The sequence below is a fragment of the Humulus lupulus genome, chromosome 5, assembly GCF_963169125.1.
Source record: "Humulus lupulus chromosome 5, drHumLupu1.1, whole genome shotgun sequence".
Taxonomy (NCBI): Eukaryota; Viridiplantae; Streptophyta; class Magnoliopsida; order Rosales; family Cannabaceae; genus Humulus; species Humulus lupulus.
Window position 1 is genome coordinate 10723572 of NC_084797.1, and position 20790 is coordinate 10744361.

The window sequence follows — 20790 nt, forward strand, 5'->3', positions numbered from 1 at the left end:
TATTTTTAAGCAAAAGTACTATGAGAAATGTGATTATATTAACAGATAAAATTTAACTGAATTTATTTAATGACTAATTTTAGTTAACTAAACCTTAAAAATGTGTACTTATCAAGTAATCAATAGGAATTGATAGTGGAAATCTTATAAAAATATGAGTGTTCCAAAGGGTGCATGCATGTTCAAAAAGCTTTGATATATATTCATATGTTAATCTTATCTTATATTATATTATATCATATCATATTTGAGATGCACACCATAGACAAATCTCAAATTTGACTACTCAGTCCCATATGGGCACCTCATTCTTGTCAGTTACCTAACTAGATGACAAATTGTATTATTAGAAAATAAAGAATCCACAGTGTATGGATCAAAAACAAGATCAAAATATGGCATAGAATATAGAGATTTTCCTTTTAGTTTCCTCAATAATCAAACATATCTCAATGTTTTTAACTCAAAACACACACACACACACACAAACATATATATATATATATCTAGTTCATAAATGCATCCAATTATTTAATGACCCTACATTACTAAATCAGGTCCATATTCTAATGACACATTTTGTAAGTATTATTTGCAATTAAAATAGATTTTCTTTTTCTTTTTTAGAACACTCATATTAATTATTTTACTATTTGTTTCAATTTTATTTATACCCATCTAAATACATGGATATACTTTGGTATTGAGCAAACCAAGAAAATGAAAACAACAACAAATAATGAAGCAAACAACATAATAATAAAGTGATTACAAAAAAGTAACATAAGTCTTTTTGATAAAGTGATATTATTATAAAACTTACAAAACAATCTTCAATGGACAGTAACCCTTTTTCTTCTTGTTTACTCAGAAATTGTAGGCTAGCTAGCTATTTTAATGTCTTTCTTTTGGAATGAGATGACTAAATCATGGTTGTAGAAAAAGTGATGAGACTAGAAAAAAAGTAACCGCAAATATGGATTTGATTAAATTTGTAAAGCTCTTAGGTATGAAAAATAATGAAAGATCATAAGAGTTGTCCACAAGGCATGAGATGAGATTGGATAGTACCACAAGAAATCTAATCCCATTGGTTAGAGCAATTATAATCAATCAATCAAAATCAAATGCTCTAATTTTATTAATTTACCAGAAAACAACAACAAACAACTGCGTGAGATTCCTTCTTTCTTCAACTCTTTAAATTAAATCCCATAACATAACATGATTCTATAACACTTTCACATAACATTTAAAAACGATATCTAAAAACCATGGAGAGTGGAGAGTTTCCTTCATCAGAAAACTACTTTCAATCGATCACAAGCTTAGAGCAGCCTCCTTCTCCTCCTTCTGTTGCCAAGAAGAAGAAGAAGAATAAGAACAATAATAATTATAACCAGAGGAGGTTTAGTGATGAGCAGATTAAGCTGTTGGAGTCTATGTTTGAATCTGAGACTAAGCTTGAGCCAAGGAAGAAGATTCAGCTGGCTAGAGAGCTTGGCCTGCAGCCTAGGCAAGTGGCCATATGGTTTCAAAACAGAAGAGCTAGATGGAAGTCTAAACAGATTGAACAAGACTTTAAAAATCTTAGAGCTCAGTATGACAGTTTGGTATCTCAGTTTGAATCCTTAAAGGAAGAGAAAGAGTCCTTAGCTTTACAGGTAACCCTTTTTCTCTACTTTACTTCTTAAACTTTCTCTTACTCAGATTCTTCCTCATCCTGCTCGAAAAGCTCGCGGTGAGGATTTCTTTGAGGGTCTTTTCCTCTGTTCAGCCATTGATATTCTTGCTCGGTTTTCTTGAAAAAGCTCGCAGTGCGATATTTGCAATGGTTGCAGAGTTTTCATCATTTTGTTGTGTTGTTGTTGTCTATTCTCGTCTATTTTTCTAACATTTTGGAGCCAAAGTAGCCCAAGCAAAATTCACTTGTTTTGTTGTCTTTAAGGGCTATACTAAACCAACTATTGTTTGTTTGATTTTAAACAGCTGCAGAAACTGAAAGATCTTCTCTTGTCAAAACCTAATGATGAGATCAAGGAGGACAAGGATTTCGAAGAAGAAAAGTATCGAAACACCAATTCGAAAGGTGAAACAAAAACCAGCTTAGAAGAGGAATTGGAAGACAGAGGAGGAGGAGTACTAATGACCACAACAACCACAAACAATATTGAGAATTTGGGGCAACAAGGATATGAACTTTTGAGCACAAATCAACAACAAGTAGATTCATCATTAACATCACTTGAAAGTTGGTATAGTAGATCTGATCTAATTGGTATACTTGATCAACCACATGGCTGTTCACAGTGGCTAAGTTTCTGGAGTTAGCAAGAGAACTTGAATTAGGAGATATTTACTTACTTTTGACAGCTTCAAACAATGCAGCAGCCATTGTTTTGTTACCAATTAAGTTTCATAATTTCAAAGCTAACCCAGATTCTCAATCTTTCACTTGTGTGCTTGCCTAGCCTAGCCTAGAGCTTATTATTTATGAGATCAAGAAGAAACAAGTGCTTATTGTGTAGCTGTAGAAGTATGCATATATTATGTTTTTGTTTATAGTGTATATGTAAACAAGTATATAACTCACAAAGAAAAATTTGTGAGGTTTTACTTTACTTCATTTATACTTTGATGAGCATGAAAAATGTTGGGGTTTGATACTATCACAAGGTTTAGATTTAATTGTATTATTAGGGGTATTTCATGAGTTTTAATTTACAATGTAATTTTTTTTAAATTTGCCCATAATGGTATTTTTGCAATATATTCTGATATAAATATTCCAGGCTTAGAGTATGCTCATAGTTATATACTAAATCTTTTTAAAATAAAAAATATATATTTACAATTACCAAAATAAATTCAGAATGGCCATCATTTCTCTCTTCATTTTTTTCTTAAATTTGGTTTGGAACTTGAATTTTAGGGGGAAAAAACTAAAACAAAAAAGAAGGAATTATTTATTCCTCTTTTTAACATATATCTAAAAAAAAACAATATTATAAAACTACGTCAAATTCAATTATCACTTTTCATGGATAAAAAATCTCTCATTACTTATTTTAATAATAGAAAAAAAAAAGTAATTTAATGGATTGTTCTTTATTTCCCTCCTAAAATCCAAATTTCAAGCATAATCATAAATAATTTTTTTGCTAAAGTCAACTAACAAATCCTAATTAATGTCAGTTTACTTGAACTTTGCTTCCTTTCTCACTCTATAAATATAACTTTCCTTTGTGTCCATCAAATTTTTCATTTGAGAATATTTTTTTTATTTAATTTCTATAAGAATAAATCAATAAAAAAATGGAAAAATAAATAAAAAGTAATCCTTGTCACTTACAAAATATACATGGGAATGACACTTTTCTTTGTTTATAGATTAATTTGTATATATTAAAATCAAAAGCAGACAGTTTGGCCGAGTGGTCTAAGGCGCCAGATTTAGGCTCTGGTCCGAAAGGGCGTGGGTTCAAATCCCACAGCTGTCACAATTTTTTTTCCTGTCGTTTTGGTCCTTCTATGTCGTTTGTTGACTTTATAATTGCAATGTAACTGTCGTTCTTGATCCCCCTATGTCGTTTGTTGACTTTATTATTGTAACCTCGATGTCGTTTTTATCATTCTATGTCGTTGGTTGACTTTTGTGTCTAACGAATTGCCACCACATATTGACATAATCGTAGCACTGCTCACCTGCCAGAGTCTCATTCTTTTCCGGTTATGGCTTTTTCAAGCTCAACAACTCCCACAGCATACTTCAACTCATTCACTCCTTCATCTGGGCTTTCCCTTCCTTCTTCATCCTCCAACCCTCTTAAGCTCCCTCTCTTCTGGCCATGGCAGAAGGTATCTTTTTTTGCTCTCTCTTTCTTCCTTCTTTCTTTGAGCTCTTTTGATTGGTAATGGTGACTGAAACAGGTGAAAGTGGGGCCACTGAGTGTGTCTCCAATGGGATTTGGGACATGGGCTTGGGGCAACCAGCTTCTCTGGGGCTATCAGGAAGCCATGGATGATGAACTTCAGAGGACTTTCAATCTGGCTGTGGAGAATGGAATTAATCTCTTTGACACAGCTGACTCTTATGGGACTGGCAGATTGAATGGCCAAAGTGAAAAACTACTTGGAAAGTTCATCCGGGAGTTTCAAGGTCTCTTATTCTTTTCATCTCTAACTCATTTTGAGCTTAGTTTGGATTGTGTTTGTTGTTAGCTCCTCATGTGTTCTAGCAAATGATTATGAGGTAAAAATTAATGTTCCCAATTGGGATTAGTTTGTTCTTGAGATTTTTTTTCCCCAATACAAAATGGAAGACCTTATGCGTACTCAGTACTTACATGGCAAAATTGGCAAATTATAGTTTACTTAGTCAGTAATGGTTCTTGCAGAACATTGATATGACACTTGGGTGAATTGAGGTAAAAATATCTAACTCATTTTAACCAGAGCTTAATGCTTGAAAAAAAGGCATTTTTAAAGTCACTTTACATCATAATCTGATTATTATATGCAAGTAACTTTCCTGACATATTCGACACCTTTGTCGAAAACACTAGACTATCCTATCTAGAAGGTTATTTTGCAAGTTGACATTAAAAAATGATGTCTCTGTTTACTAATCACTTATTAAAAAGAATGTAATTTGAGTTTATCTCTGCCTAGTCATAGAGACCATTTTAATGAATGAAATACCATCTAGTTGTTTGGGGTTTTGAATTATTCTAATTAATATAATATTCTTGATACTATCATCTCTCAACTGTTTGCACAAAATGGTTTCACTGTAATGAAAAATGGGGTCTTTATGTTGGGGCAGAATTTGAAAGTTGCCATGTATGAACAATAAGAGATTGGAAAAACACACTAATTTTTTTATATAATGTGGCCAATTCAGTTAATCTAAGTTCTTGGATAACTTCATATGCAGGCCAAAAACGGGTTCAGGATGACATTGTAATAGCCACCAAGTTTGCAGCATATCCATGGAGACTAACACCAGGGCAGTTTGTAAATGCTTGCAGGTAATAACGCCTTTTAGGCTGTGTGTGTATGCGATTATCTGATGTCGAATTAGGCTAGAGAGCTTTGAAAATCTTCCCTATGTATTGATTGGTCTTATGATATAATTTTGATGTAGCATGGTTTTTCAGGGGGTCACTAGATCGTATTCAAGTTGAGCAAATTGGAATTGGGCAGCTGCACTGGTCGACTGCAAACTATGCTCCTTTGCAGGAGATGGCCCTTTGGGATGGTTTAGTGGCAATGTACGAAAAGGTTATGATAATTTATGCATGGATATGGTAGAAAACACTTTGAATTCTCATAGTGTCTTTATATAAAATTTGCACCTAGGCTAATCTTTCTACTCGTTTGTCACGTGTTTTCTTCTTCTTCCAACTTCATATTTTTGCTATAACTTTCTTTTAACATTGTGACTTCAATAATAAGTACCTGATTTCTAAATCATTTTTTGATATTTCTGACTCAAAAGTCTTACTGAAAAACACTTATAAGATCATGGATTACTCATTTCATTGTCAATTTGTTTTCAGTTGGAACCACATAGATATGAATACGGTATTAGAGTCTAAGAGCCAAAAAGAACCATTAGAAGTATAGGATATGAGAGGTATATAAGAGTATCCAACATCAAATAAATGTTAGGAAATCATTAACAAACATATAAGAACATATAATGAAACCCCTTACATCTCAACAGAAATCAACTTGCAAAGCAAATAGATATCAAGTTCATTGTTACCAATTCACATATTCATAGAGATGGTTTGATGCAGGGTCTGGTTCGAGCAGTTGGGGTCAGTAACTATGGACCAAAGCAACTTCTAAAGATAAACGAGTACCTTAAAGCTCGTGGAGTTCCCTTGGTTTCAGCTCAGGTATTGTTCAACTTTTACTATCTCTATTCAAAGACAGCTTTTGACACAATATGATACCAATGACAAAAATCTTTGTAGGTGCAATTCTCTTTGCTAAGCATGGGAGAAGATCAGTTGGAATTAAAAAACATATGTGATTCTCTTGGCATCCGGGTTATTGCTTATAGTCCTTTAGGACTAGGAATGCTTACTGGGAAGTACTCTCCTGATAAACTACCACGAGGGCCTCGGTAAACTTGTTTCTCCATTCAAATTTTCCATGTACTAAACTGTCTCTGTTCTCAGAGAAACTGATCTTCTAAACTTTGCTCTTTCTCTTTCTGCAGTTCATTCCTATTCAGACAAATTCTTCCAGGGCTGGAGCCTTTACTAAGCACACTTAATGAAATCGCACGAAAGAGGCGCAAAACTGTGCCACAGGTGATTGAATTAAGCATTCTACAAACAATTGAAATATCACAATGATCACAGTAACTTAACGAAATGAGACTTAGTTTGCAGGTTGCTATAAACTGGTGCATATGTAAGGGAACCATTCCAATTCCAGGTGTGAAGAGTGTGAAACAGGCAGAAGAGAATTTGGGAGCTCTTGGCTGGCGCTTGAGTTCAGAAGAGGTACTTGAGTTAGAATATGCAGCCAGTGAAGCTCCCAGAAAGATGGTTCAGAATGTATTTCAAACAAGGTTGATTTTCTTAGAATAAATACATTTGTTCACTGCTTTCTCTCAGTACTTACAAAAATTATCATCTATAGTTTTGTCCAGTGTTTTTCTCTTAATACATAGTACCTTATTTTTCTTTGAACAGGTGATCCTTTCGAGTGACTAGCCGAGACAAAGGAAAATGAAAGTGATTTTCTTGTAGTAAAGGGAGATGAAGACAAATTTTGTACAAGTTCATTTTACAAGATGCAGTTTTCTTGAATAATTAGTTTCATAGTTTCTTGTAAACTTACATTATAAGTGGAATGAGATTGCATGCACTAATTTTTTGTTTATATCCCAAAATTTAATTTTTGTCACATCTTTCTATAAGAATGGAGCTCATTTATGTCTCACTAATTGAATAATGTAGCTTTCTAAAACAATAGAAACTTTAAGCTGGGATATTAGTTTTAAATTTCATTATCTTGAGCTAAATTTTGTAATTTAGCATATAAAGGCAATACTCTTTTTCTAATATCAAATTTAGCATGTTAATGATATGTTTGATGATAAATTTAGCACTAAATAGAACATATCCCAAAATTTTGTCAATCAATACCCAACTTTATTGTTGTATTTATAAATTAAATCATTAAAAATTACTCGGCAATATTGAATTAACTTGTGTTGCATTGACCATTAATAAATTATTTTATTATTTACTAAATAATGAGAAATTTTTCCGACAAAAAAACAATAAGAAGAAGAAATTTCGAAAAATAAATATATATCTTATTTTAAGTAAAATACTTTTGTCAAGAAATACATAAAAGAAAGAAGTGAACAAAACACATAAATTTGTGACAAGAATAGTCAATATTGTAGATAGAAAAAAAAAATCATATAATATTTCAACTATAGTTCAAATATCTTGCAAACACACTCAATTGGAATGTAAATGCTTAAAAATTATTAAGACACCCCATCATAAAATATAGGGTTTATATTATTTTAGTTTCTTCTTTTTTTTATACCAGTTTGAACATCCAATTTAACCAATTACAAACAAAGAGTTTTGTAAAACATATTAAAAATAAGACCTTGGACTAAATTCTACTCGGCCTATTTTTGAATTGACCAAAATAGACTAGTGAAATTGTAACGCCCAACATTTCTATAATACACTTTTATTATAAATCAGAGTTTCAATACATAAAATGTACAAATTTGCAGATTTAAGAAATAATAATGGAAAAATAGTGTTTAAAACATGATTTTATATTATTAACGAGATTAAAGGGAAAGAGAGACTTGAGTAGTCAAGTATTGGACCCAAATGTCACATAATTATAATTGGAAATATTTAAAAAATTAAGAAAGTTTTGTCAAAGGGTTTATTTGAAAAGAATTTTAATATTTTTGGTCCAAATGTAATTATAAAATCAAAGAAAATTCTTCAGCCTTATTTTCCGGTAACTCCCTCTCTCCTCAAAAATTTTATTTTCTCTCTCTTTCTCTTCTTTTTTCTTTATTTTTTTTCCTCTTTGTGTGATACTGTTGCCGACGACGAACGATCACTTTCCGGCTACCACATATAGGGGTCTAACCAGAATGCGCAGAACCCTCTGAATTATCGACCTCGCGGGAATCTAGAACTCACTCGCCGGTTGATTTAAGTTCGACCACTGCACGACTTCAAAGTTGCGATCCGACCACCTCAAGCATCTGTTAGCTGATCCGTTACCACCATCGTGTTCCTCGTATTGTGGGCTTCAATCTCATATCTACTATAGTGGGGTGGCGAGCCCACCACGAGCCACCATGATCCACCGACCGACGATCAAAACTTAGTTTCGAGGTTCCGGAGTCTGTTTTGAGCTTCAGAAATCATCATTTAGCTCGTTTTGAACCCCAGATCATTGTGGTATAATTTCTTTGACCAATATTATGTGATTTAATTGTGATTGATTAGAGTAATTGTTATTATCTGGACCTATAGTATATATTTATATATTCTTGATACATTGAATATTTTTCTGTAATTATACTGACTATATGGGATTATATGTATTTTTTATACAGGTTTTGATTTTGGGATTGTCCATTTTATAGTCGTTGTGCTGTCCAATTTTCTAGAAAATATTAGACATTAAATAAATTGTAAAAATATATATTTAATTGATTTTCTATTAATGTGGAAATTATTATGAATAGTTAATAATTTATTTTTATTATTTTGTTTGGTAAATCAATAATATAATTTTTATATGTAAAGTGTGAATGTGGTTAAACTATTATTTCACATTTATTATGGTGTATTAATATTTTGATTAATATTTGAATACTAAGATAATATAAAATACTAATTTCGTCCAGTTATTGATATTTGTAAGAACATTAAATTGTGTATAAATTATATTTATTTTATCAATGTGATTGATTTTATGGATGATTAATAGCAATATAAATATTTATATTTATGTTATTATCATTATATCGGTTATTACAATTTTATGTTGAAAATATGATTTCTTTTATAGAATGATTATTTGAATATATACATTCACATATATATTTTTATTCAAGTATTTTGTTATTAATATTTTCAATATGTTTAAAATTCTTTTGATATTGAAATAAGTTGACGAAAATTATTATTATTATTATTATTATTATTAATGTACCATAAAAGTACATTATATTATGAGCAATGTTTAAATCAGTGTTTTGTAAAGATGATTATGATGTATGAAGAGTATTAGCATTATGATGATAATAATTATTATTATCATTTATATGGTTTCTGGTATTGTTAATATACACTATCAATAGTGTATATTTACGATTTTGATAAAATTTAATAAATGATGTACCTTGAATAGGATTTGTATGGATTTGATTGATTGACTCTTGATGAGCAGTTTTAAAATAAGCTAATGACCTTAGGTAAGTAAATTTCACATTTTGTGCATAAGTGTGAGATGCATGACTACATTGATTGTGTATGTCTCATGAGTTAAGTATGGGATGATGATGCATATGATGAGTATGTGATGAATGATTATATGAGTTATGTGTGGTATGAATATCATAATGGATTGTATGATATATAATAGATGAATTTCGTGATATGTGAAAGTTGTCTTAATCGGTTAAGTTTGATCTAAGTTATGTGTAAGTATGTGTTCTCATGTTGATGAATATGTGTATTATCTTCTATGTTCATGATTTTGTTACCTATTATGATACATGAAGCCTTAAGATTTTAGGCTGGAAACCTTAGACCTGATTCATAGCTCTACGTTAAGGTATAACAACGCCACCAACCCAAAACTTCATATATTATGACTAAAAATGTTTTGAGTTATATGAGATTTGATACAATGCCTTGATTGAATACCATCAAACATGAATCATAAATATGAACATTGGCATTTCAGCATCAACATGTATGCATGGCATGTACAGTTATGTGATACATTATTATGTGATATAAGACCATGCATAAGAATGTGAGAAAGGTTATGAAATGCTTTGAAAAGTATTACGTAAAGTTAAACATTTTAATGACAAAAGGCTTAAGCAAAGTGATAATAAGATGTTAAAAAAGGTGTCACTGTTTCGATGGAGCAATTAAGTAAGTTTAATAAAGAAGACGGAGGTTTATAAGGCTTATAGTGGCTACCCACTAGTGTGGGCTATGTCAGAGTTGACCATTCATATATGTTTGTCATGTTCCCATCTTTCTCCTCCATTTATATGTGTAATAAGTATGGCTACTATGACAATGATGAAATAAGTAATACGATTACGATGGGCTCAGCAGCGATGATGGCTAGCCGGAGGAGATCCCATGGGACTTTATATTATATGTATGGCAAGCCCTGCAGTCATTGACTAAATCGAACATTGTGCACAAAAGATAATGAGCTCATAAAAATGTGAAACTAGAAAGAAAAAACATAAAAGTAAAGTTTGAAAATGCATGATCAATTAATGAAATGCATAAGTATTATAAGTCAACATATGAGTATATGTGCACTTCAAAATCACAACACTCGTGTGTGTATGCATGAAATTTACTTAGTAAGTGTTAGCTCATTATATTATTTTCCAACATTTTTCTAGGTGTGGCTTTAGATGTTGGGCAACTTGTGGACTACAAACTCAGTGGCAATGCAATAGTGGTTTAGGGTCTTTTATATTGCTATGTTTAAATTTAAAGTATTCATACGTGTAATAATTTTTATTAATAAGATTATATAAAAAATCTAAATTTTTCTGCATTTTTTGTTATCATTTTATTTAATTCGTTTAGTGAAGTTCTTAACATACTCGTAAACTCTAGAATTACGAGTATGTGGCAGACTTATCCTACCTTAGGATCATCTCAGAAATATTAATCATTTCTGAATTTTAAAAAAATTAAATAAATAAAAGCTAATTAATTAAAAATCATTTTAAATAATAATAAAATTAAGTAGGAGAAGAAGGAAAAAAAATTAAAAGTAGATTTCAATTAGTTTTTAATTTTATTTAATTAAATTTTAATTTGGTTTTTTAGTTTTAATTTGTATATTGATTAAAAAGATTTTTAACTGATTAATTTTTATATTATATTACTTATTTATTTACAATTAACTAACAATTTTATTTTATAGTATTTAATTTTTTTAATTAGGTTTTTATTTAATTTAATTTATAAAATTAAGTAGAATTTAAGTTTTTTTCAAATGGTTTTAGAGAGAGGTAGTTTATATTTTTCAAGGAGGAAAGACTATTTTCAACGTGTCATAAGTATATTTTCCCTACTTGCCTTCTTTGTTTTATTTCTTTTAAGTTCTAGTACCATGTTCGCAACATTTTACAATGCCTCTAGTAGTAGGGTTGAACATAAAATCTGAAAAACCGTATACACCGACCTTTCGAACACCGAAAAAACCGTCAACGGCGCAAACCGCCACTGTTCGGTCGGTTTGAAAATTTTGTCCGGACCGACCGGCGAAACCAAAACCGACCGAACAATATAATATATAATAATATAATATTATATAATTATTAATTATTAAAATTATTAAATAAAAATAAAAAATATATGAAATTATGTTCTATATATTTATGTTTTAAAAATGCACAAAAGATTCCAACAATCCAAAAAAATTAGTGTTTTAAGTAAAACTTTCAAAAAAAATAAAATTTAATTAAAAATAAATAAAAAATTCGATTTAGTCGGTTTAACTGACCAAACTGAATTTTATGTTATGAAAAAACCGTCAAAACTGACCAATGCTCACACCTATCTAGTAGTTAGAACTAATAGAAAGAAATTTCCCGGAGAGATCCGTAGGATCTCAAGAGTCAGTATAGATGAGGTCTATTGTGAATAAATGCTGGATGATAAATAGAAGAGTGTTTATTTGGTCGATCTAGGTATTCATAGCGACATTAGCCGTATTTCCCGATGCCTTTTACAACCTGACTATGATATGGATGAAATTCTTCGACATATTCGAGTTTTGCCATATGGAAATTGTCCTCACGTCTGACGAGGAAGGAAATTTGGTGGAACAGGAGGAGCTGGTAACAAATCCCATGGGAGAGATGTTGATATGCGATATCAATTAATTGTGTCAATAAAAGTCCAAAATGGTATTCAACAAAAAACTAGAATTGTACGAATCCTACAAAATAAAACTATTATAATAAAAATAAATCTACACATGACTACATGAGTATATTATCCAAGATATACTAAGTAAACTATCCACCAAAATTAAAAATGTCACTATAATCAACTCTTCCCAAGGGAATATTATTACAACAAAATATCGATTGAAATTCGTCATAAAATAGCACAACAATTAACATGAAAAGATCTACCCATCTAACAATGCCTTAACAATCCAATTTTTACCCGAAATAAGTGGGGGCAGAAACTAGGACAAAGATAGCCTAATTTAATAAACCATGGGAGGGTAAGTATTATTTATAATTTCGAAACTATAATTTTATGTGATATTTTTTTAATTAGATGAATCTAGTTGTTGTATAAAATATTAAATGGGAAAGAGATGTATTTAAAAATGGGCAATGCCATAATATAGTTATCGTGGGAGAACGAAGAAAAAATAAACAAAGACAATGGTACTTCAAGAATCATACTTTGAACACCTCTTAGTCATCATTGAACAACATACCTCATAGTAAAATCTTCTTTGCTGCTTTTCGTTTTATTGTGTAATTTTTTTTACGAAATATGCATATATGATAATATGACTGTATTCAATACCAATTTAACACACAAAAAGGCAAAACTCAATGTCTGAAAATTATCACTCATAACCAAAATTCCCAAGTACAAAGAAAAATAGGTAATAATTATCCCAGTAAAGCAAATGTTGTTTAAAACATACTTGAGTTCCTAAAATTGAGATGGCAAAACAAAATTAATGTTCTAATCGGAAATAGCAGCAGCACCTTGTGGTAGAATGTCTACTTGATCTTCTTCTTTGGCCTCAACTGCAATCCAAATTCCGAATCGAAACAAACAAGTTAAATACAAGTTAATGGTGATTGAAACGCGGAATGATTTTATCAGATGCATAGTGTTACCTGGTTGCTGTGTCCACACTTCTTCTTTCTGCAGTTAACAGCACGAGGGTGCAGGCGAGCATAGCACCTATACACGAGCGACGAACACAAATGAGTATTAAAGCAGTTTACAACAAGCATATCAATGCTGATACAGAAGCACATGTTAACGTATGAAAGAAAAAATCACAAGAAAAATACATCTAGTATCAATACAAGAAAGTACATGAACACCATATCAGTGTGTTATGTTTGGGGAAAAACACAAACAATCACTAAAGTTCCAGACACCCCACATGCAACTTGAATTGATTTCGAACATAAAGATGAAAAACAATATAAGCTTGACAAAAGAGTCTGATGGAAAGTAAACCAATGAAGAGGATTCTATATTAGTTTGCCAAGCAAATTATCAATCCGATCAGTCTAAATTGCCACATATCGATATAATGCAAAATCAAACACACGTTGAATTATATATAAAAATCAGAAATAAACACAATTGACTTGAACAAAGAATGTATCTATAAACCAAACTAAATGTTACTACATACTTGCGGCAGATCATCTTCTCCTGGTTGTATTTCCTGGCCAATGCCATAAGAGATGGCTCGATAATTCCACCACGGAGCCTCAGAACCAAATGCAATGTTGACTCTGCGGAAACGACAAAGAAAATTCACACGAATATGTTAAACTCATTTACAAAGGCCATTTCAGAAAATTTAACAAATAATAACTACTCTTCAAGTCAATAATTAAAGACAACGTATTTCAAACCCAAACCCTCTACAAATTCCTATATTTTATCAGCAAACAAATAATAGTTTCACCCAAACCTAATACAGATAAATCATTTGATATTCTCATTCACTTAGCTAGTGATCAGCAATAACAATAATAATAATCTCAACCTAACAATAAATTTTCTCATTTTCTCAGCAACCAAACAGACTCTCCAGAGAAGCAAAACAAAACAAATGCTAACCTTTCTGGATGTTGTAATCAGCGAGAGTGCGGCCATCCTCGAGCTGCTTTCCGGCGAAGATCAACCTCTGCTGGTCCGGAGGAATCCCTATAATTTTATGGAAAAGAAAAATCACAACATTAATAAATTGCAACACTATAATTGATATTCAATGAAAAAAGTAAATTAGAAAAATGAAAACGATGAAAGCTGACCTTCCTTGTCTTGGATCTTGGCCTTGACATTGTCGATGGTGTCGCTAGACTCGACCTCGAGGGTGATGGTCTTCCCGGTTAGGGTTTTCACGAAGATCTGCATCTTCAAGGCCTTGTTCTCTGTCTTCCACACACTCGGCGTTAGGGTTTTTCTTCTGGTGTGTGCTCGTGGAGGTTGTTTATATATGATAGGCTGGAGACTAGGGTTTTCGCTGATGTAATTTTCGTGGTGTTTGGATGCAGGTTTTAAATTATTCTTATGCCCTGTAAGAATAAAAATATTCCGTTTGTTTTGTTTGCAACCCAAATGCTTAGCCCAAAAAAAAAAATGGTGAAAATTGTTTTTTTTGTTTTGTGACTTTGATAAATAACTTCTTTTGGTAATTCTTTGTAAAATATCATTCTAGATAAGGTGTTAAAATTTTATTATTAATAATTTTAAAGAAATGCGCGTCAATTATCATATAATTTGTTAAATTAACAATATGAAGATTTATATCAATGGATTTAGACCATCTCCAATACAAGATGTAAATTTTAAGTCAAATTTGACACATTTTTCATAATATTATTGGGGTAATATTTTTACTAAAATGTACTAAATATAACAATGTACCACATTTTCGGCACTCCATCGAAGATGCACGTAGGTTTTGGTTGGCATCACTTGTGTTTTTTGCTTTGGGCTTCTCAAAAAAACTCTTATTAATTAAGCACCAAAGAGTTGTTTAATTGACCACCTACCAAGTGGCCTAGTGGTAAAGTGACATGTCTGAGATCCTAGAGGTTAGGGGTTTGAATCTGGGTGACTCCCTCTGGCAGCATAGAGCGACAGTCCAAAAAGTCTTAAATGTGAGCACTCTATGCTCCAGGCCATTCACTGTTGCCCTCTGTCTTAGGATCCATTTAGCATTAGTTTGTTGATGTGGCTCATGTGACGCACCCCATCGTAGGTGGGGGAGACCCGTTGAATAGGGTCTTGGCGAACATTATTGGGTGGAGTTGGAGCTCTCGTGGTAAAGCCCAAAAAGGAGAGCCACACTGGTAGCTCCTCCTCCCCTTTTCTTCAACAAAAAAAAATGTTTTACTAGGAAGAGCTTTTTCTACTAAAAGACTAAAGTGGATAGTAAATCCATCAAAAATTTAAAAGTGAATTTTAAATTTTTTAGTCTCAAAATTACTTATTTAAGCCTAGCCAACCAAAACCTTAGTATAAAATTAAGATTGCTTGAGCAACCCTTGAGGTCATTTTAAGGTTGCTTTGAGTGAATTTGAAAAGTCATCAAGTGATTAGAATTACATTGTAACTATATAAATACAAATATAGTGGATGTTGAAGCATAGTTTGAGAATGCATGAAATTGAGGTGGACGATCTACTAGTTTCTCAAGCACTAAAACTACAAGACTCTTCTATTTTAGTTTTCTTTAATCTAATACCTAATATTACTTCTCTTTTATCTAACTTTCCAAGAGTATATGTAAATAATAATAACAAAACTTTATTCTAAACAAAATGAGTGGTCTCAATTACGTACTCTAATTCTGGTTATCCCTTCTAAGAATTTGTGTAATTACACCCATTAATCATATTACTCCTCAAATATAACTTTTTTTAAAACATTAATATTTTCCTAGGAAAAAAAATTCATAATTTTGGCTAAATTTTTTTTTTCAAGTTTGAATATACTTGTTTTGTGCTACCTTTCTAATTTATTTGGCAATATATTATGTATTTTTATTCTTCTACTCAACATTTTTTAGTATTAATATATTATTTAACTTTCTTTGTAGATTTTTAGATTAATGACATTGTAAGAGATCATAATTTAAAGAAACTAACAAAAACACAATATTTTTTTTAATATAATATATTAGTAACTTTTTTTTTTACCGATTTAAGTTATTGAACTAATATTTGTTCATAAATTTTAAAACCAACCAGCAACCTTTATTGCTGATTTAGGTTACTAAAAATTTGATGTATGTAACAAGTAGTAACCTTTGTTTCTAGTTTAGATTATTGAAATTAATGTATTATGGTACACTAACCCATGTTAGCATCAAACCTCCCAATAGGCATGGTTTCGTATCCATCTTTCTTGAGACAAAAATATTATTCAATATTATTTTTAGAATAATGTACAAGCATAGAACATTGGTGATTTAACATATGTACATACAATATTATATAAAAAAAATTACTAAAATAATAAGTGTTTATACTCTTTTTTTTTTTGGTTCCTTATGTTTAACTAAATTCATGATGGAACCTAAACTTTTTTTTTTTAAAATACATATTTGGACTTTGTGTGTTGTTAAATGGTTTAAAAAGTTTTATTGAATTTGGTCAAAATATTTTTAAATATGAGCAAACTATTTTTAATTTTATAATCTAATTAAATTAACAAAAATAAAAACAAAATAAAAATCGAATTAAAATAAATATAAATATTTCTATTTATAAAAAAAATTATGAAAAACTTATAAGTAATTTTAATAAAAATCACAACATTAAAATAAAAGAAAAAAAACAAAATCAAAACTAAAACTTCAATCAAGTAAAAAAAAAAAGAGGAAATTACATTTTATATGAGTTTTTTAATAAAGTTTGCTAAAACATTACTTTTTTTTATTAAAATGTCATTCTATGGCTTTTTTTAAGAATTTTCACTTTTATAGATTTAGTTTACCATATTTTTTTATAAAAGTTGTTTTATGCCATAGTTTTACTTCTAATGAAGTTTCTCATATTTAGTTAGTAAGCAATTGTGTTTTTCATACTTTGTTTTTTTTTCTTTAATAAATCTTTCCATATAAATTAAGAAAAGTATAATATCTATATTTTTGCACAATAATATCATAAAAATCATATTTATGAAAAATACCCTGAAAAACAAAAAATGCAAAAAATCACAACTATTTTTTTTTTATGTATGTGTTTTGGGCTTGGGGTTGTGAACGAGGCGCGGGTGACATGAACAGTGGCGAAACCACGTGTAGTTTAGAGGGTGCCATGGCCTCCCCAAATTTTTTAGAATATATATTTTTACATTAAAAAAAATATTTAAAAATTATCTTTTTAATTTAATATTTAAAATTCTTTTACTTGGCCCCTCTTGTCCACTTAGGCTAGTTCTGCCACTTAGAGAAGTGGAGCTTGCTGATGAATCAGAATTTTTTTAGCGTTTTTCAAAATAGATGAAGAGTTTTGTGAGGGCAATAGCTTATTCAAGGCATGAATAAGGGGTTTAGTAAGTAATGGCTAAATTAGTAAGGCCATATGCAATCGGACGGGATTACGGCAATATATACCGTGGAGAGCACAAATCCATCTCCAACCCAACTCCAAAAGTGCCCCCAATTACCTGTTGATGAACAGTGCCACGACATATATGCTGTGTACTGTTCACACGGTATTTTTTTTTTAATTAAAATAAATATATTTATATCTTATATATATATTTATATATATAAACATATGAGTATTATGTGGGTTTTTAAAATTATAAATACACATATAATTTAATTTTTTAAATAAAATTTCAAATATTTCATAATTAATTTTTTATATAATTTATTTTAATTTGTGTGAAAATTTTTACTCTACACTATAAGAAAATAAAATTAACATTGAAATTGATTAAATATACAAAAATAATAAAAATAATATTCTATTTTATTAAAAAATAATATATTTTTTGGTGTTGTGATTGGAATGGAAAAAAAATATGGTGTTAAAATTATTTAATTTTAGTGTTGGTGCAACACCATAATAAAGTAATAGGTTGGAGATGCTCTAAAGACCATGATTGAGATGGGGATGAGGAAGAGGAGATGTGACAAAAGGGATGAAGAAGGAAGGAAAGAGGGTGTGATAATTTTCTTCGGCGTCATCCTCCAAAAATCTTATCTCGCATCATCGCCTGCAAGATCTCAATAGTCATTCTAAATTTTTATTCATATTTTGCACAAGTTATTTTCAAATCTGTATATTTAATTTTTTTTAATCTGTGTAAGTAAATATTTATCATCACGATTTGAAATTTGTCTATTTCTGATATATTTTTTACTAATTCAAGTTTACGTTAAGTAGCCAATTTTTAATTCATATTTGATTGTAATTAGTGTAACGAGTTATTTTGATAGAGGTATCAGATTACCACTGCATCACTAAAAATATAAAAATTATTTTGATATTAGTAGCCAGTTACCATCATATTAGTAAAATAAAAAAATAAAATTATTATGATAGTGGTAATACATTATTTTATTTTTAAATAAGTAAAAAAGACAAAATAAGTAAAAATATATATAGATTTTAAATTTTTTAAATTTTTTTTGAAATAATTTTATTTTTTTAAAAAAATATTAAATATACACATAGTTGTGACATGTCAATACTACATGAATGCCTAAAGTATCAAAACATCACTTAATTAGTCATGTAGGATAAAAACTAACAGAAATGGCACAATAATGTAATGTTAATAATTTGGATGGAATTTAAAACAAGATAAAAAATTTAGGAGGTACAATAAAGTAGTGGTAATAATTCAAGGGTAAAAATCCTATTTATTCTATATTTATATATGTGTTACTCTTTACTTTTATCATCCTTAAAAAAACTACCAACCCAACTTTTCATTTTTCCTATTTTTTCCTAGCTATATATAAGCACATATTTCCCTATTAAATAACATTAACAAATATTATAAATATATTATGTATAGGTGTCGTGACTTGTGTATACAAATAGTATGATTGTGTAACTACATAAGAACTTTATCAAGAAAAAAACAAGTTTATTCTCCAATGATTGATGTATGTTTTGAATAATATCATGAATGTCTTGCACTTTGAATATGGTAGTGTGTGTTCTACAAGGCTATCGTATTATTTATCTTTAAAAAAAATATAATACTGTTTTGGTTTAATTTTTATTTTAATATGTTTATGTCATTCTTTTATATATAATATTATTTAGGGTTTTTACCGACGAAAATACCCAATGTTTATACATTGTTCCGCTTTTACACTCAATCTTTATTTTTCGCGGTGAATATACCCAAACCCACATGAACTGTGTCTCCGTCACTACTTAACCCCTAACAGCGTTAAAAACGCTTACGTGGCCGGTTGCGTGTACAAACCCTGACACATATACGTGTTATTAGACATTGAAGTGAACCAAAGCTATAAGTTGACTGGGGTATAGCTATCCAAACTGACACAAATAGTAGCACTATTATTATTTGGCTACTTGAGAGACTGAGAAAAACAAATCAATGGAAGTCAGTGGCGGTAGTTGGTGGTGGCTCAGCCTCATCATTATCCCTCTCTTCCTTCTCAAATTCATTTTCGGAAGAAGCCCAACCCTCCCTCCGAGACCCTTCACCCTTCCCATAATCGGCACCATCTTATCCCTCCGCAAATCCATCTCCGACCTCAAGCTCATCCTCCGCAACCTCGACCTCGAGCTCATCCATAATTAGACGGCCATATACGGCATCAAGGTTCTTTTATGGGATTCTTTCATTAATGTGGATTTTTTAATATAATTTTACAATAATATAGTTATTTCTAAAAATTAATTAAAATCTGGAAAAAATAAAGAAAGTTGACAAATCTAGAAAAAGTGGGATTCCTGTATAAACATTTTCCCCATAATAATATACACTAAAATTGTCGATACCCCTCCTGGTCTTCTTGAAGTCGCCATGGACATCTCGTTCCGATGATTTCTTCATCTTTCGTCAAGCTCCGACCTCGGCCCCATTGTCTCTCTCCGCATCGGCTCCCGCTCCGCCGTCTTCATCGCCGACCATCACCTTGCCCACCAAGCCCTCATCCACAACGGCGCCATATTCGCCGACTGCCTTTCCGCTCTCCCCACCACTAAAATCTTCAACAGCAACCAGCACAACAACAGCTCCGTCAGGTACGGCCCAACCTGGCGCCTCCTCCGCCGCAACATCACTTCCAAGATCCTCCACCCTTCGCCGGTCAAGTCTTATTCTCGCGCTCGCAAATGGGTTCTCGATATTCTCCTCAAACATCTCGAATCCGATGCTCAAAGCGTCGCCGTTGGTGTTCGCGTAATAGATCACTTCCAGTACGCCGTGTACGCCGTTGGTGCCGGAGGAGGGTTGAAGGTGGCAGCGGCTCCACATTTGTAGCAGGTGGGAGCAGTGATGGTAGTGGTGATGGTAAAGGGAGATGGGTTTTGAGGGGATTCGTAACAGTGTTGATGATCATGGTTTTCCATGGCAGAGAGAGCTTAGCTTAGCTTTGGTTGGCAGTGAGAGAGGAGAATAGAATGAGCAAAAAGGAGGGAGCAAGAGTGTGTTTGTGCGTGTCCGTAGAGATGGAGAGATGAGTCAACCCAAAATATAAAAGTGGACTTGGACTTGTAAGACTAAGCCATGGCTTGGGCTCCATGGGGTTAAGTGGACTGGGTTTGTACAT

General features: G+C 31.3%; 3 protein-coding genes and 1 non-coding gene across 5 annotated transcripts; 3 read left to right on the forward strand and 1 right to left on the reverse strand.

The window, feature by feature from the left end:
* Window positions 1-1224: 1224 nt before the first annotated feature.
* On the forward strand, window positions 1225-2797 carry LOC133834415 (homeobox-leucine zipper protein ATHB-7-like). Its single transcript, XM_062264021.1, has 2 exons — window positions 1225-1664; window positions 1990-2797. The coding sequence occupies exons 1-2, from the start codon at window positions 1275-1277 to the stop codon at window positions 2329-2331; spliced, it is 732 nt and encodes a 243-aa protein (XP_062120005.1). The 5' UTR covers window positions 1225-1274; the 3' UTR covers window positions 2332-2797.
* A 623-nt stretch (window positions 2798-3420) lies between these two features.
* TRNAL-UAG (transfer RNA leucine (anticodon UAG)) lies at window positions 3421-3500 on the forward strand. The gene has a single exon. It is a non-coding gene; the product is annotated as a tRNA-Leu (tRNA).
* Window positions 3501-3638: 138 nt separating this feature from the next.
* On the forward strand, window positions 3639-6892 carry LOC133834414 (pyridoxal reductase, chloroplastic). 2 transcript variants are annotated; one of them, XR_009893350.1, is made up of 9 exons: window positions 3639-3858; window positions 3931-4159; window positions 4937-5030; window positions 5160-5283; window positions 5805-5906; window positions 5985-6136; window positions 6233-6326; window positions 6401-6589; window positions 6714-6892. XR_009893350.1 is itself a non-coding variant. In XM_062264020.1 (9 exons), exons 1-9 carry the CDS (start codon window positions 3733-3735, stop codon window positions 6715-6717), a joined length of 1107 nt encoding a protein of 368 aa, XP_062120004.1. In that variant the 5' UTR covers window positions 3649-3732; the 3' UTR covers window positions 6718-6892. The 2 variants fall into 2 exon arrangements, 1 of the variants encoding a protein (XP_062120004.1); XM_062264020.1 differs by having other exon boundaries at window positions 3649-3858; window positions 6408-6589.
* Window positions 6893-12857: 5965 nt separating this feature from the next.
* Window positions 12858-14497, reverse strand: LOC133834416 (ubiquitin-ribosomal protein eL40 fusion protein). The gene is made up of 5 exons (XM_062264023.1): window positions 14324-14497; window positions 14130-14216; window positions 13696-13798; window positions 13163-13229; window positions 12858-13069 (listed from the first exon to the last, which is right to left on the reverse strand). Exons 1-5 carry the CDS (start codon window positions 14424-14426, stop codon window positions 13043-13045), a joined length of 387 nt encoding a protein of 128 aa, XP_062120007.1. The 5' UTR covers window positions 14427-14497; the 3' UTR covers window positions 12858-13042.
* Between the last annotated feature and the right edge of the window lie 6293 nt (window positions 14498-20790).